The following is a 14,908-nucleotide window of genomic DNA, read 5'->3' on the forward strand; positions in this document are numbered from 1 at the left end:
TTTTTTTTTTTTTTTTGCGGTATGCGGGCCTCTCACTGTTGTGGTCTCCCCCGTTGCGGAGCACAGGCTCCGGACACGCAGGCTCAGCGGCCATGGCTCACGGGCCCAGCCGCTCCGCGGCACATGGGATCCTTCCAGACCAGGGCACGAACCCATATCCCCTGCATCGGCAGGCGGACTCTCAACCACTTGCGCCACCAGGGAGGCCCGAATATGTAATTCTTGGTTGACAGTTTTTTTTCTTTCAACATTGGATACTCATTCGGCTGACATTGTTTCATTCTACTCCATTATTTCCCGTCAGAAGCCTTAATTTTAATGGTATTCTCTTGTATGTTTTGAGTTGTTTTTCTCTTGCTGCTTTGAAGACTTTCAGCAGTTTGACTCTACTTCTAGGTGTGATTCCAAAGGTTTTCCTGCTTGGGTTCATCGTGCTTGTGGTGTCTATAATGTTTTTTAAAACAAAACTAGGAAGTTTTTTTATTGTTATTTTTTCATATATTTATCTTGTGTCTTTCTCAGTTTGGAACTTATATTTGGACACTTGAGGTTGTTGCATAGATCTTTGAGTGTCTGTTTATTTTTCTTCTATTTTTCTCTTTAGATTTGATAATTTCTGTTGATCTATCTTCATATTTAGATACTTTCTTCTGCCATCTCAGATCTGCTCTTGAGCCACCTAGTGGATTTTTCATTTCAATTATTGTACTTTTCATCGGTAGAGTTTTCATTTGGTTATGTTGTTATAATTTCAGGTGTCTGTTGAGATTGCCTATTTGTTGAATCATTGTTCTATTTCCTTTAATTCTTAGAACATGGTTTCCTTACATTTTTTGGACATGTTTGTAATAGCTTCTTTGAAGTCTTTGCTAAGTCCAGCATCTGGGCCCACTCAGTTTCTCGTGACTGCTTCTTTTTCTTAAGTATTGATCACTTTCCTGTTTCTTTTTATATCTTCTAATTTTTTTGTAGCATCTGTATATTCTTTTCTCTTTCATGTATGTCTCTTACTATTCATATTTGATCGTGTTTGGACAACTTTTAATTTTTTAATTGTTTATTTCACTGGGGGCATGGTTGGGATAAATTTTTTTTAAGTAATTTATTTTTATTTATTTATTTATTTTTGGCTGCATTGGGTCTTTGTTGCTGCACGTGCGGGCCTTCTCCAGTTGCGTCGAGCAGGGGCTACTCCTCATTGAGGTGCGCAGGCTTCTCATTGTGTTGGCTTCTCTTGTTGCAGAGCACAGGCTCTAGGCACGTGAGCTTTAGCAGCTGTGGCACGTGGCTCAGCAGTTGTGGTTCATGGGCTCCAGAGCACAGGCTTAGCAGCTGTGGTGCACAGGCCTAGTCACTCCGCGGCCTCTGGGGTCCGCCCAGGCCAGGGATCGAATCTGTATCCCCTGCAATGGCAGGCGGATTCCTAACCACTGTGCCACCAGGGAAATCCCATATTTTTTTTCCCCAAATAGGTTATAAGTCTGTTGTGGATAGGAACTGTATCTTAAATAAGGAGGATCTACCATGCTGCTAATAAGTTTAGTTCTGATTTCATGGTCTATTTTTAAATACTTAACTCTGCTGAATTTTCTTCAAAAAGGAAAAACTATATTGCATTCTATTAATCTCTGCAGAAGAACTATTGGAACCTGCCTTAATTTCCAGTCAAAGACAGACTTGATGGGACTTCCCTGGTGGTCCAGTGGTAAAGAATCCACCTTACAATGGAGGGGTTGTGAGTTCGATCCCTGGTCAGGGAACTGAGATCCCACATGCCACAGGGCAACTGAGCCTGCGTGCCACAACTAACCGAGCTCATGCGCCTCAACTAGAACCTGTGTGCCGCAAATTACAGGGCCCATGCACTCTGGAACCCATGCGCCCTGGAGCCTCCATGCCACAACTAGAGAAGAGAAAATCCACACACCACAACTAGAGAGAAACCCGCACACCTCAGTGAAGATCCTGCTTGCTGCAACTAAGACCCAACACAGCCAAGAATAAAATTTTAAATTTAAGTAATAAATAAATCTTTAAAAAAGAAAAAGTTTGCTGACCAAAAAAAAGGTCAGAACTGTTTATTTAAAATAACAAACAGAGGACAGACTTGATAACTAATATGTGTGGGGAGAGAATACATATGTGTTAACTTATTTGTGAAACTCAGAAAAACTCATTTTCCAGTGTTTCCTAAGTATTTATACTCTGTGTATGTATAAATTGACAGGCAGAGGCTCTGTAAACTTTTGGAGGCCCATCTAGAGAAACAAATGTGTTTTCCTTCCAAGAAATAGGGTAATAACCATTAGTAATCCATTGGTATTAGTAATTAAGTTACATTAACTCCAAGAGATCAGAGTTTAAAACGTTTTTATTCATTTAGACCACTGTTCTTCACATTTATCATCGTTATTACTATTATTATAGTTTTTTGAAAGTAAATAGAATAAGACATTAATATTCTGCAAAGTCTGTTTAAGATACGTAATTAGGGAAAGTTTGAACACAATTTATGTATGAATAGAATTTTTTAAATCACATACTTCTAAAGACATGGTTTTGTGAATTCTTTATTCTTATTTGTTTTCACATTTTTAGATATGCCATTGCATTGGCCTTAAGGGAAAAACAGCGTGTAATATTTACTAGCCCAATTAAGGCCCTGAGTAACCAGAAATACCGTGAAATGTATGAAGAATTTCAAGATGTTGGTCTGATGACTGGAGATGTTACTATTAATCCTACAGCATCTTGTCTTGTTATGACCACAGAGGTAATTTATATCGTGTCTCAATTAAATTAATTTTCCTTTTAATTAATGTGGCTATTCAGTTAAAACAGCTAATGTTTTATTACTTGCTCTATATCGATAAAAATGTTACATTTTACTGTCTGAGTAGATTTACTTGAAAGGGATAGAGTTCATCTTAAAACAAGTTCTAATAATTGAATTTAGTTGTAAATTACCAATATTTCTGTTATTTGTCATAATATAGATGCAGTTTTTTCTTCACAAAATATTTTTAAAGGTGTATTGTCAGTGACATGAAAATAATTTGATGGTTTTGTATAATTTCAAGGATTTCAGTACATAGTTTCGAATATGTAGTAGCTCCTTGTTCTGTGTGATTTTTTTTTCTTCTGTATCTGAGTGTTGATACAAATAGATAACTAACTTTTTAAAAAATGCCCAGTTATGTTTAGCTTCTTTCCATAATCACAGTTAAGTTTTACAAATCTTTGTAACATCTTACATTTTGGACACTATTAGCTGTCTTTACTAAGTACTTTTGTACATGATTGAATTATATCATTGTATTCTACAAAGACATGGTACACTAGCGAGCATAAATTAGCTTCTGACTTTTAGAGTTACCCAAAAGCATTGCTCACGTTTCATCTTGGTGCCTAAAGTAAGTTTATTTTCCATTCTCAAAACTTTGTTCCATCCGTGGAAGATTTCTTTAACTCAGAAATCAGAATAACAGTTGCTAAAAAGTATTCATATTGGTAAGATGAGGTAGAAAAAGTGGATAACAGTATAAGATCCATTGTGTTAGATAGAAGATAACTTTAAGTTATTCTTGTATTCTAGCAAGTGTAGGTCTTGGGTTAAGCGCTGTACATGCAAGGAAGTGGCTTCTTTTTCAAGATATATGGATATGGAGATGATAATTCTTTCCATGGATTATATCTGATTACTTACTTGAGAAGTCATTTATTTTGGATTTAGGGAATATTATGTATTTAAGAGATATGTATCTCCCTAAAATTATTATTATTATTATTATTTTGTGGTACGCGGGCCTCTCACTGTTGTGGCCTCTCCTGTTGCGGAGCACAGGCTCCGGACATGCAGGCTCAGCAGCCATGGCTCACGGGCCTAGCCGCTCTGCAGCATGTGGGATCTTCCCGGACCGGGGCACGAACCCGTGTCCCCTACATCAGCAGGTGGACTCACAACCACTGTGCCACCAGGGAAGCCCTCCCTAAAATTATTTTAATCTTTCTGTTAAAAAAGAATATCCAAAATTTCTTGTTAGATAGAAGAGCTTTTGGTATGTCAGAATCCTGCTAAATCTTCTCCTTTTTCTTTAGATTTTGAGAAGTATGCTGTACAGAGGTTCTGAAGTTATGCGAGAAGTTGCTTGGGTCATATTTGATGAAATTCATTACATGAGAGATTCAGGTATATTCTGTAGTGTTGTTGAGATGTGAGCATGTATTCTATTTAAGAATGGCATTAGGTAGGGCAGAGTCAAGATGGCATACTATTAGGATGCGGAATTCGCGCCTCCTCACAACTAGGGCACCTACCAGGTACCAGTGGGGGACCACGGACACCTAAGGGACAGGAGGAAACCCCAGTGACCGTGTAGGATGTGGGGCGTGGGGGGAGTGAAGTGGGAGGAGAAGTGGAGGCAGGATGGGACTGGCATCCCTGAGGGGCAGCTTAGGGAGGGGAAAGGATCCCATGCCCAACGGGGGAAATTGGGGAACCATTGGATCAAAAGGGAGCATGGCCAGGTTTCCCCTCCCCAGTTGGACCCCCAGGAACCTGTTGAGATTCCGGGCCTGATCCTCTGCCCACCTAGTCTCCCTCCAGCCACGTGGGTCCTGAGGGAGTGGTGGGGAGGAAAGGGGGAGCAAAACTAAAGGCTGGACCTCTGGGATGGCACCCCTGAGGGGTGGCTGGGGGAGAGAAGGAGTTCCTGCACCCAGCAGGACCTACCCACGATTAAGGGTCCAGTGGCAATGGGGGAGACCCCAGGGGAGACAGTGGGGGAGGTTCACGAAAGAACAGAAGGGAATGGGGCCAGTGCTTTCCCTGTCCACTTAGGTAGCAGGAAGCATTTTGGGCTCCCGGACCTAATACTCTGCCCTCGGAGCCTCCCATCTACAGCGCACAGCCCAAGCCCCACCACTACACCCCCACCCAGGGCCCTACTTCTACACTCGGAGAATCCCTCCAATGAGCTGGGCCTAAATCCTACCCACACACCCTCAGTCAGGGCCCTACCTCCTAACTCCTGAACCCCACACTCCAGAGGCCCTCCTTTCGACATGCTGCCTCTCCCCTTCTGCTCAGGCCCCGCCCCACGCTCACCCCACCACCCGCCTAGGTCCCACCCCACCCTAAATCCTGCCACTACCTAAGTTCCACCCCCTACCTAAACAACTCCTGCATAGCCAAGGCTTTTTTGTTTTTTCTTCCCTTTTTTTTTTCTTTTCCTTTTTCCTTTTAGATTGGTGTTCCGTTTTACATTGTTGATTCATTGCTGTTGATTCTTTTATATTTTTATTTTTCCTAATCTTTTATTTTTCTAATTTTATTTTATTCTTTATACTTTGTTAGTGATCTCTCCTTATGGCTTGTTGCGCCCCCCCCTTTTTTCCTTCTGCTGTGGTTTTATTTTACCTTGTTGCAGCTGTTTCAATTATAGTTTTATTTTTCCTAATATACCTTTATCTTTCTGATTTTATTTTCTTTTTTATTCTTGATATTGTATTACTCCTTTTTCCTTTCTTTCTTTCTTCTTTTTTTTTTTTTTTTTTTTTTTTTTTACTGCACCACGAAGCTTGCAGGATCTTGGTTCCCAGGCCAGAAGTTGGGCCCGAGCTCCTGTGGTGGGAGCTCCAAGTCCAAACCACTGGACTAACAGAGAACCTCAGACCACAGGGAATATCAGTAGGAGTGAGGCCTCCCAGAGGTGATCATCACAGCATTAGGAACCAGCTCATCTAACTTCTTGCAAACTCCAGTGCTGGACGTCTCAGGCCCAACAACCACTAAGGCAGGAATACAACAGCACCCATCCAAAAAAACAAAAAAAAGAAATGGCAAAAGGATATGTTACAGACGAAGGAGTAGGGGAAAAACCTACAAGACCAAATAAATGAAGATGACATAAGCAACCTCCTGAAAAGGAATTCAGAATAATGATAGTAAAGATGATCCCAAATCTCAGAAACAGAATGGAGAAAATACAAGAAACATTTAACAAGGACCGAGAACGAAACAGCAGACAAGCAGTGATGAACAACACAATTACTGAAATTAAAAATACTCTAGAAGGAATCAATAACAATACCTGAAGCAGAAGAACGGATAAGTAAGCTGGAAGATAAAACGGTGTAAATAACTGCCAGGGAGCAGAATAAACAAAAAGGAATGAAAAGACTTGAGGACAGTCTCAGAGACCTTTGGGACAACATTAAACGCAGCAACATTCGAATGGTAGAGGGGTCCCAGAAGAAGAGAAAGAGAAAGGGATTGAGAAAATATTTGAAGACATTATAGTCGAAAACTTCTCTAACATGGGAAAGGAAATAAGTCCAGGAAGGACAGAGAGTACCATCAGGATAAATCCAAAGAGAGACGCACTGAGACACATCTTAAACAAACTATCAAAAATTAAATACAAAGTAAAAATACTAAAAGCAGTAAGGGAAAAACAACAAATAATATACAAGGGAATCCCCATAAGGTTAACAGCTGATTTTTCAGCAGAAACTAGGTAAGCCAGAAGGGAGTGACAGGACATATTTAAAGTGATGAAAGGGAAAAAACCTACAGCCAAGATTACCCTACCCAGCAAGGATCTCATTCAGATTCGATAGAGAAATTAAAACTTTAACAGATAGGCAAACGTTAAGAGAATTCAGGACCATCAAACCAGCTTTACAACAAATGCTAAAGGAGATTTTCTAGGCAGGAAACACAAGAGAAGGAAAAGACCTACAAAAACAAACCCGAAGCAATTAAGAAAATGGTAATAGGAACATACATATTGATAATTACGTTAAATGTAAATGGGTAAAATGCTCCAACCAAAAGACGTCAATTGGCTGAATGGATACCAAAACAAGACCTGTACATATGCTGTCTACAAGAGACCCACTTCAGACCTAGGGACACGTACAGACTGAAAGTGAGGGGATGGAAAAGGATACTCCATGCAAGTGGAAATCAAAAGAAAGCTGAAGTAGCAATTCTCAGACAAAATAGACTTTAAAATAAAGACTATTACAAGAAACAAAGAAGGACACTACATAATGATCAAGGGATTGATCCAAGAAGAAGATATAACAATTGTAAATATTTATGCACCCAACATAGGAGTACCACAATACATAAGGCAAATGCTAACAGCCATAAAAGGTGAAATAGACAGTACTACAATCATAGTAGGGAACTTTAACACTCCACCACTTTCACCAATGGACAGATCAACCAAGATGAAAATAAGGAAACACAAGCTTTAAATGATACATTAAACAAGATGGAAAAGAAAAAAAAAAGATTGTTTTAATATTTATAGGATATTCCATCCAGAAACAACAGAATACACTTTCCTCTCTTGTGCTCATGGAACATTCTCCAGGATAGATCATATCTTGGGTCACAAATCAAGCCTTGGTAAATTTAAGAAAATTGAAATCATATCAAATATTTTTTCCAACCTCAACACTGTGAGACTAGATATCAATTACAGGAAGAAATCTGTAAAAAATACAACCACATGGAAGCTAACCAATACACTACTAAATAACCAAGAAATGAAGAAATCAAATCACTGAAGAAATCAAAGAGGAAACCAAAAAATACCTAGAAACAAATGACAGTGAAAACACAGTGAACCCAAACTTACGGGATGCAGCAAAAGCAGTTTTAAGAGGGAAGTTTATAGCAATACAATCAGACCTCAAGAAACAAAAAAATCTCAAACAACCTAATCTTGCACCTAAAGCAATTAGAGAAAGAAAAACAAAAAACTCCTGAAATTAGTTGAAGGAAAGAAATCATAAAGATCAGAAATAAATGGAAAAGAAATGAAAGAAGTAGTAGCAAATATCAATAAAACTAAAAGCTGATTCTTTGAGAAGATAAAGAATATTGATAAACCATTAGCCAGGCTCACTAAGAAAAAAGGAGAAGACTCAAATCAACAGAATTAGAAATGAAAAAGGGGAAGTAACAACTGACAATGCAGAAATACAAGGATCCTGAGAGCAACTGTATGCCAATAAAATGGAAAACCTGGAAGAAATGGACACATTCTTAGAAAAGCACAGCCTTCCGAGACTGAACCATGAAGAAATAGAAAATATAAACAGACAATCACAAGCACTGAAACTGAGACTGTGATTAAAAATCTTCCAACAAACAAAAGCACAGCACCAGATGGCTTCACAGCCAAATTCTATCAAACACTTAGAGAAGAGCTAGCACCTATCCTTCTCAAAGTCTTCCAAAATATAGCAGAGGTAGGAACAGTCCCAAACTCTTTCTATGAGGCCACCATCACCTGATCCAAAACTAGATGAAGATGTCACACAGAAAACTACAGGCCAATATCACTGATGAACATAGATGCAAAATCCTCAACAAAATAGTAGCAAACAGAATCCAACAGCACATTAAAAGGATCATACACCATGATCAAGTGGTTTATCCCAGGAATGGAAGGATTCTTCAGTATACGCAAATCCATCAGTGTGATACAGCATATTAACAAATTGAAGGATGAAACCCATATGATCATCTCAATAGATGCAGAAAAAACTTTTGACAAAATTCAACACCCATTTATGATAAAAACTCCAGAAGAGAGGCATAGAAGGAACCTACCTGAACATAATAAAGGCCATATATGACAAACCCACAGCCAACATCATTCTCAGTGGTGAAAAACAAACCATTTCCTCAGGAAACAAAACAAGGTTACCCTCTCTCTCATTTTACCTCACCACTTTTATTCAACATAGTTTTGGAAGTTTTACCCACAGCAATCAGAGAAGAAAAAGAAGTAAGAGGAATTCAAATTGGAAAAGAAGTTAAACTGTCACTGTCTGCAGGTGACATGATACTAAACATAGAGAATCCTAAAGATGCTACCAGAAAACTACTAGAGCTAATCAATAAATTTGGTAGAGTAGCAGGATACAAAATTAATGTACAGAAATCTCTTGCATGCCTATACACTGATGATGAAAAATCTGAAAGAGAAATTAAGTAAACACTCCCATTTACCACTGCAACAAAAATAATAAAATACGTAGGAATAAACCTACCTAAGGATACAAAAGACATGTATGCAGAAAACTATAAGACACTGATGAAAGAAATTAAAGATGATACAAAGGGAGGGAGAGATATACTATATTCTTGGATTGTATGAATCAACATTGTGAAAAGGACTGTACTGTCCAAAGCAATGTACAGATTCAGTGCAATCCCTATCAAACTACCAGTGGCATGTTTCACAGAAGTAGAACAGAAAATTGCACAATTTGTATTGAAACACAAAAGATCCTGAATAGCCAAAGCAATCTTGAGAAACAAAAACAGACCTGGAGGAATCAGGCTCCTGGACTTTAGACTATGCTAGAAAGCTACAGTAATCAAGACAGTATGGTACTGACAAAAAACAGAAACAGATCAGTGGAACAGGGTAGAAAGCACGGAGATAAACCCATGCACATATGGTCACCTTATCTTTGGTAAAGGAGGCAAGAATATACAATGGAGAAAAGAGCGTCTGCAATAAGTGGCGCTGGGAAAATTGGATAGCTACATGTAAAAGAATGAAATTAGAACACTTCCTAAACCATACACAAAAATAAACTCAAAATGGATTAAAGACCTAAATGTAAGGTCAGACACTGTAAAACTCTGAGAGCAAAACATAGGAAGAACACTGACATAAATCACAGCAAGGTCGTTTTTGACCTACCTCCTAGAGAAATGGAAATAAAAACAAAAATAAACAAATGGGACTTAATGAAACTTAAAAGCTGTTTCACAGCAAAGGAAACCATAAGACCAAAATGGAATCCTCAGAACAGGAGAAAATATTTGCAGAAGAAGCAACTGACAAAGGATTAATCTCCAGAATATACAAGCAGCTCACGCAGCTCAATATCAAAAAAACAACCCAATCCAAAAATGGACAGAAGACCTAAATAGACATTTCTCCAGAGAAGATATACAGATTGCCAGCAAACACGTGAAAAGACGCTCAACGCCACTAATCATTAGAGAAATGCAAATCAAAACTAAAATGAGGTATCACCTCACTTCAGTCAGAATGGGCATCATCAAAAAATCTACGAAGTAAATGCTGGAGAGGGTGTGGAGAAAACGGAACCCTCTTGCACGGTTGGTGGGAAAGTAAATTGATACAGCCACTGTGGAGAACAGTATGGAGGTTCCTTAAAAAACTAAAAATAGAACTACCATATGACCCAGCAGTCCCACTACTGGGCATATACCTTGAGAAAACCATAATTCAGAAAGAGTCATGTACCACAGTGTTCATTGCAGCACTATTTATAATAGCCAGGACATGGAAGCAACCTAAGTGTCTGTCGACATATGAATGGATAAAGAAGATGTGGCACATACATACAATGGAATATTATTCAGCCATAAAAAGAAACGAAATTGAATTATTTGTAGTGAGGTGGATGGACCTAGAGTCTGTTATACAGAGTGAAGTAAGTCAGAAAGAGAACAAATACCGTATGCTAACACATGTATATAGAATCTAAAAAAAAAAAAAAGTTTTGAAGAACCTTGGAACAAGATAGGAATAAAGACACAGAGGTAGACAGTGGACTTGAGGACATGGGGAGGGAGAAGTGTAAGCTGGGATGAAGAGAGAGTAGCACTGACATACATACAGTACCAAATGTAAAATAGCTAGTGGGAAGCAGCTGCATGGCACAGGGAGATCAGCTTGGTGCTTTGTGACCACCTAGAAGGGTGGGATAAGGAGGGTGGGAAGGAGATGCACCAGGGAGGGGATATGTGGATATATGTATGCATATAGATGATTCACTTTGTTATGCAGCAGAAACTAACAACACTAAATCATACTCTATTAATAAAGATGTTAAAAAAAATGGCATTAGGAATTTGGAACAAGTAGTTGTTGATCTTCCATGTGAGTAGAGTTCTCATAAACTAATTTGTGGATAACATGATGTGATATTTCCAGTAGGATCTCATTCAGTTACAGCTTCTTAAAAAGTAACTTCTGTGTGAGAAAATGCAAATTCACATTTTAAAAATGGAATTAAAATTAGTTCCCTTTAATAGAGGGCTCTCCTGTATAACTAATGCTAAGGAATTTCCAAAACTTCTAGCCTACAAAGTTAACATTCTTGATTTTTATTTTATTTTTTTAAATAAGTGCATGTTTATGGTAAAAATAAAGTGAGGATTATGAAATAAAAATGAGCAAAAAATTTATCCCTTTACTTGAACTATTGCACTACTGTAATGGAAAAGTAAGTTTACTTGGAATTTTGGGTGGAACTTGGAGGGCGAAAGTTAACAGACACATGTAAAATTTAAATGTTTAATATGTACACACTTAAAGCTTAGTTTTTATTTGAATTAAAGCAGTGAGTTAACCTGTATTCATAGTGAAAGTAATACAAGTTTAAGAAATCATTTACCCTTTTTTCAAAATTTCACTTTTGTGAAATTCATAAGATTAGGTTCTATACAGAGTTATTTTGGTTTTTAAATCATGAATCCTGTATTGATTTGTTCATTTATGGGAGGGAAATTCTCACATGGATTTTTCCATTTTTTTTCCATCTGACTTATAGTTTTGTTGTTTATCAAATCTTTCTTTCATCTCTGGAGATCATGATGGTAATTTAGATGAACGATGCTATATGCTGTAGTAATGGTGTTTCTTTGAAATTTGTTACTGTGACTTTCTATAAGCCAGCAACTTCTGCTTCTCTAAGTGAGATGGAAATACTATTTCCATGTCCTGGGACTCTCGTTAGGCTGTTTGAACAGCATTCAGTTTGGCACTGCTTTTTGCAGGCTGTTATTTCAGAGTACATTGTGTTCATGGTGGTTTAGTCTACTAACTTTCTACTAAATGAATTCATGGTTAGAACTAAAGTAGTTTACGGTAAGGGTCTGTGGCTAAAAATATCCTTGTGCAACATGGTCTGTATTTCTAATTATTGAGCTTGAGAGAAAATAATAAAGTGACATTGAATTCCAAGGTGTATTTGTATTTTTCAGAGCGTGGTGTCGTATGGGAAGAAACTATTATTTTGCTTCCTGATAATGTTCACTATGTCTTTCTTTCGGCTACTATTCCAAATGCCCGGCAGTTTGCTGAATGGATTTGCCACTTACATAAACAGGTATTTTCTTTCCCTTTTTTGATGTTTTCAATATTTAAAATGTTACAAGTTGGCCTTACTATATCCTGTACTTCGTTCCTGATGCTGCCTAGAATAAAGAAGACATTTTAATGTGAAACTACTTTTTAAATCAAGCAAGCTTATCAAAATCAACCAACTAATTTTTTTATAAGTGTGAATTTTCTGAGTCCCATCTCAAACCCAATACATCAAAATCTCTGGAAGTAGGATCTTGGGTTTTGAAATCTTTAACTTTTAAACGCTCCCAAATTGATCACGATGACCTGCCAGGTTTGGAAACTATCTGTTCGTACAGTGAACCACGAGTACACAGAGAATTTTCTCTAAGACCTCGGTACTGGGAAAAAGCTGGGCATTTCCTGAGAGTGTGATTTGATTGTTTTCATGTGAATGCAGACTTTTTACTGACTGTATTTCCTTTTTGCTTTTCTAGTCTAATTTTAGCAGCATTAAAGGACCTTATAACAAGCTTTTGTTCATGTGTACTAAATTTATTCTTGGTTTTATTTTTCTGCCCTTATTTTTCCTTTATACCAGAATGCTGACAAATTTTTTTTTATCCATTTATAAGCTCTCTAATGGTACTTTTGTAACATCCATGTTGCTTCTGTAGGATAGAAACAGTGGATCTTCTGGAGGAGTTAGATCAACCTGCTGTTTTAGTAAGGCTTTGAAAAGTCTCTGGGCTAGAAAAGTTCCATTTTACCTCAGGGAGCATTCTGTGTCACCATTACTGCTGCTACGGAGAAATTGAAGTCTTCTTTAATTATGACATCACAGGTCTAGGGTATGGATCCAAGATCATATGGAAACTCAAATCATGTATTGATATTTATCCCTGATTAGGGAATTAGTAAAATTGAACAGATGGTAGTATAATTTGATAGACCTCATTTTCCCCCATTTTTCTCTTCCTGACTTAAGGGTTTTTTTAAAAAACTTTTTTCTTTTTGAAATGTTGAATTCAAAAGTTTGTCTCCTTAAGGTGTTTTAGGTAGGTCATATACATGGTATTATTTTGAAGAAATAAAATATATGGTTAATTAGTTTTCTTTGTTTTTACAGCCTTGTCATGTAATTTACACAGATTATCGGCCTACTCCATTACAGCACTACATTTTTCCAGCAGGGGGAGATGGTCTGCACCTTGTGGTTGATGAAAATGTAAGGGAGTAATTATAATTCTTATATCTATAATATCATACTTTGCTGTTTATACCCATTTTTCTTTAAACTAGAGAAGAATGGCAGAAGTCCGTTTTTTTTCTTAAGTAGTTTTGTGGTCCAGAGTTATTGTTGGTTTTTTGTGTATGTATGTTTATGTCAACAATTATATTTAAGACTCGTTTTTTTTTTTTTTTTTTTTGGATGTTCAGGGTAGGAGTTTATTAATTAATTAATTTATTTTTCCTGGGTTGGGTCTTCGTTTCTGTGCGAGGGCTTTCTCTAGTTGTGGCAAGCAGGGGCCATTCTTCATCGCAGTGCGCAGGCCTCTCCCTATCGCCGTCTCTCTTGTTGCAGAGCAGAGGCTCCAGACGCGCAGGCTCAGTAGTTGTGGCTCACGGGCCTAGTTGCTCCGCGGCATGTGGGATCCTCCCAGACCAGGGCTCGAACCCGTGTCCCCTGCATTAGCAGGCAGATTCTCAACCACTGCGCCACCAGGGAAGCCCCAAGACTCGTATTTTTTAATGCATGGATTAGATTTCCTTCCTTTTCCAGTATTTTTTAAATGCCTTGAGAATAAGGGGCTCTGGACATGTTTTAGATATCTTATGTTTTGCTTTTCCCAGTTATTATATTAAATTATTTATTATTTAAGGAGCTCTGTTTTGAGGTATGAAAAAATATTTGCATTATGATTAGGTATTAAGTTACACAGAAAAATTTTGTGATTCCAGGGTGACTTCAGAGAAGATAATTTTAATACTGCGATGCAGGTACTTCGAGATGCTGGTGATTTGGCAAAAGGAGATCAGAAGGGGAGAAAAGGAGGAACAAAAGGTGATTTGGAACTTTGTTTTAAGAGAATTTTACATGTAAATTGTATTTTCAGGTTACATTTTTTGGGGTTTTTTAATTTAACTTTTTTCCCCTCGGGGGGCTGTATAAAGAGCTAGATAGTGTATGATAAAATTGGATGAATAAAGGTTTAATCTCTTTTTCCTCTATGACATTTACTGAGATATAGTTCATATACAATTCACCCATTAAAGTATACAATTCAACAGTTATTAGTACATTCACAGAATTATGCAGCCATCACCACAGTTTTTTTATTGAGATACAATTCACATATCATAGAAGTCACCATTTTTAAGGGTACAATTAAGTGGATTTTAGTATATTCACAAAATTGTGCAACTACTATCTAATTCTAGAACATTTTCATTAACTCAACAAGAAACCCCATACCCATTATCAGTCATTCTTCATTTACTCCCAACCTCTTCCCCACCACCCCTCAGCCTTAGGCAATCACTAATCTACTTTCTATTTCTATTTTCCTTTTCTAGAAATTTCATATAAATGGAATCATGATATATGTGGTGTTTTGCAACTTAGCTTGTTTTCAAGGTTCATCTATGTTATAGCATATGTCAGTACTTCATTCTTTTTTATGGTCAAATAACATTCCATTGTATGATTTTACCACATTTTATGTATTCATTCTTCAGTTGAGGAACAGTTAGGTTGTTTTCAACTTTTT

At 37.6% G+C, this 14,908-nt stretch overlaps 1 protein-coding gene across 1 annotated transcript in view; it reads left to right on the forward strand.

The window, feature by feature from the left end:
* MTREX (Mtr4 exosome RNA helicase) overlaps positions 1–14,908 on the forward strand; it is a 133,687-nt gene that overhangs the window by 32,438 nt on the left and 86,341 nt on the right. The window contains exons 6-10 of the mRNA XM_060092888.1: positions 2,599–2,773; positions 4,099–4,189; positions 12,056–12,180; positions 13,267–13,365; positions 14,100–14,202. Coding sequence (XP_059948871.1) covers positions 2,599–2,773; positions 4,099–4,189; positions 12,056–12,180; positions 13,267–13,365; positions 14,100–14,202 — 593 coding nt within the window. The remainder of the gene's footprint in view (positions 1–2,598; positions 2,774–4,098; positions 4,190–12,055; positions 12,181–13,266; positions 13,366–14,099; positions 14,203–14,908) is intronic.

The sequence above is a fragment of the Mesoplodon densirostris genome, chromosome 3 (genome assembly GCF_025265405.1).
Source record: "Mesoplodon densirostris isolate mMesDen1 chromosome 3, mMesDen1 primary haplotype, whole genome shotgun sequence".
Taxonomy (NCBI): domain Eukaryota; kingdom Metazoa; phylum Chordata; class Mammalia; order Artiodactyla; family Ziphiidae; genus Mesoplodon; species Mesoplodon densirostris.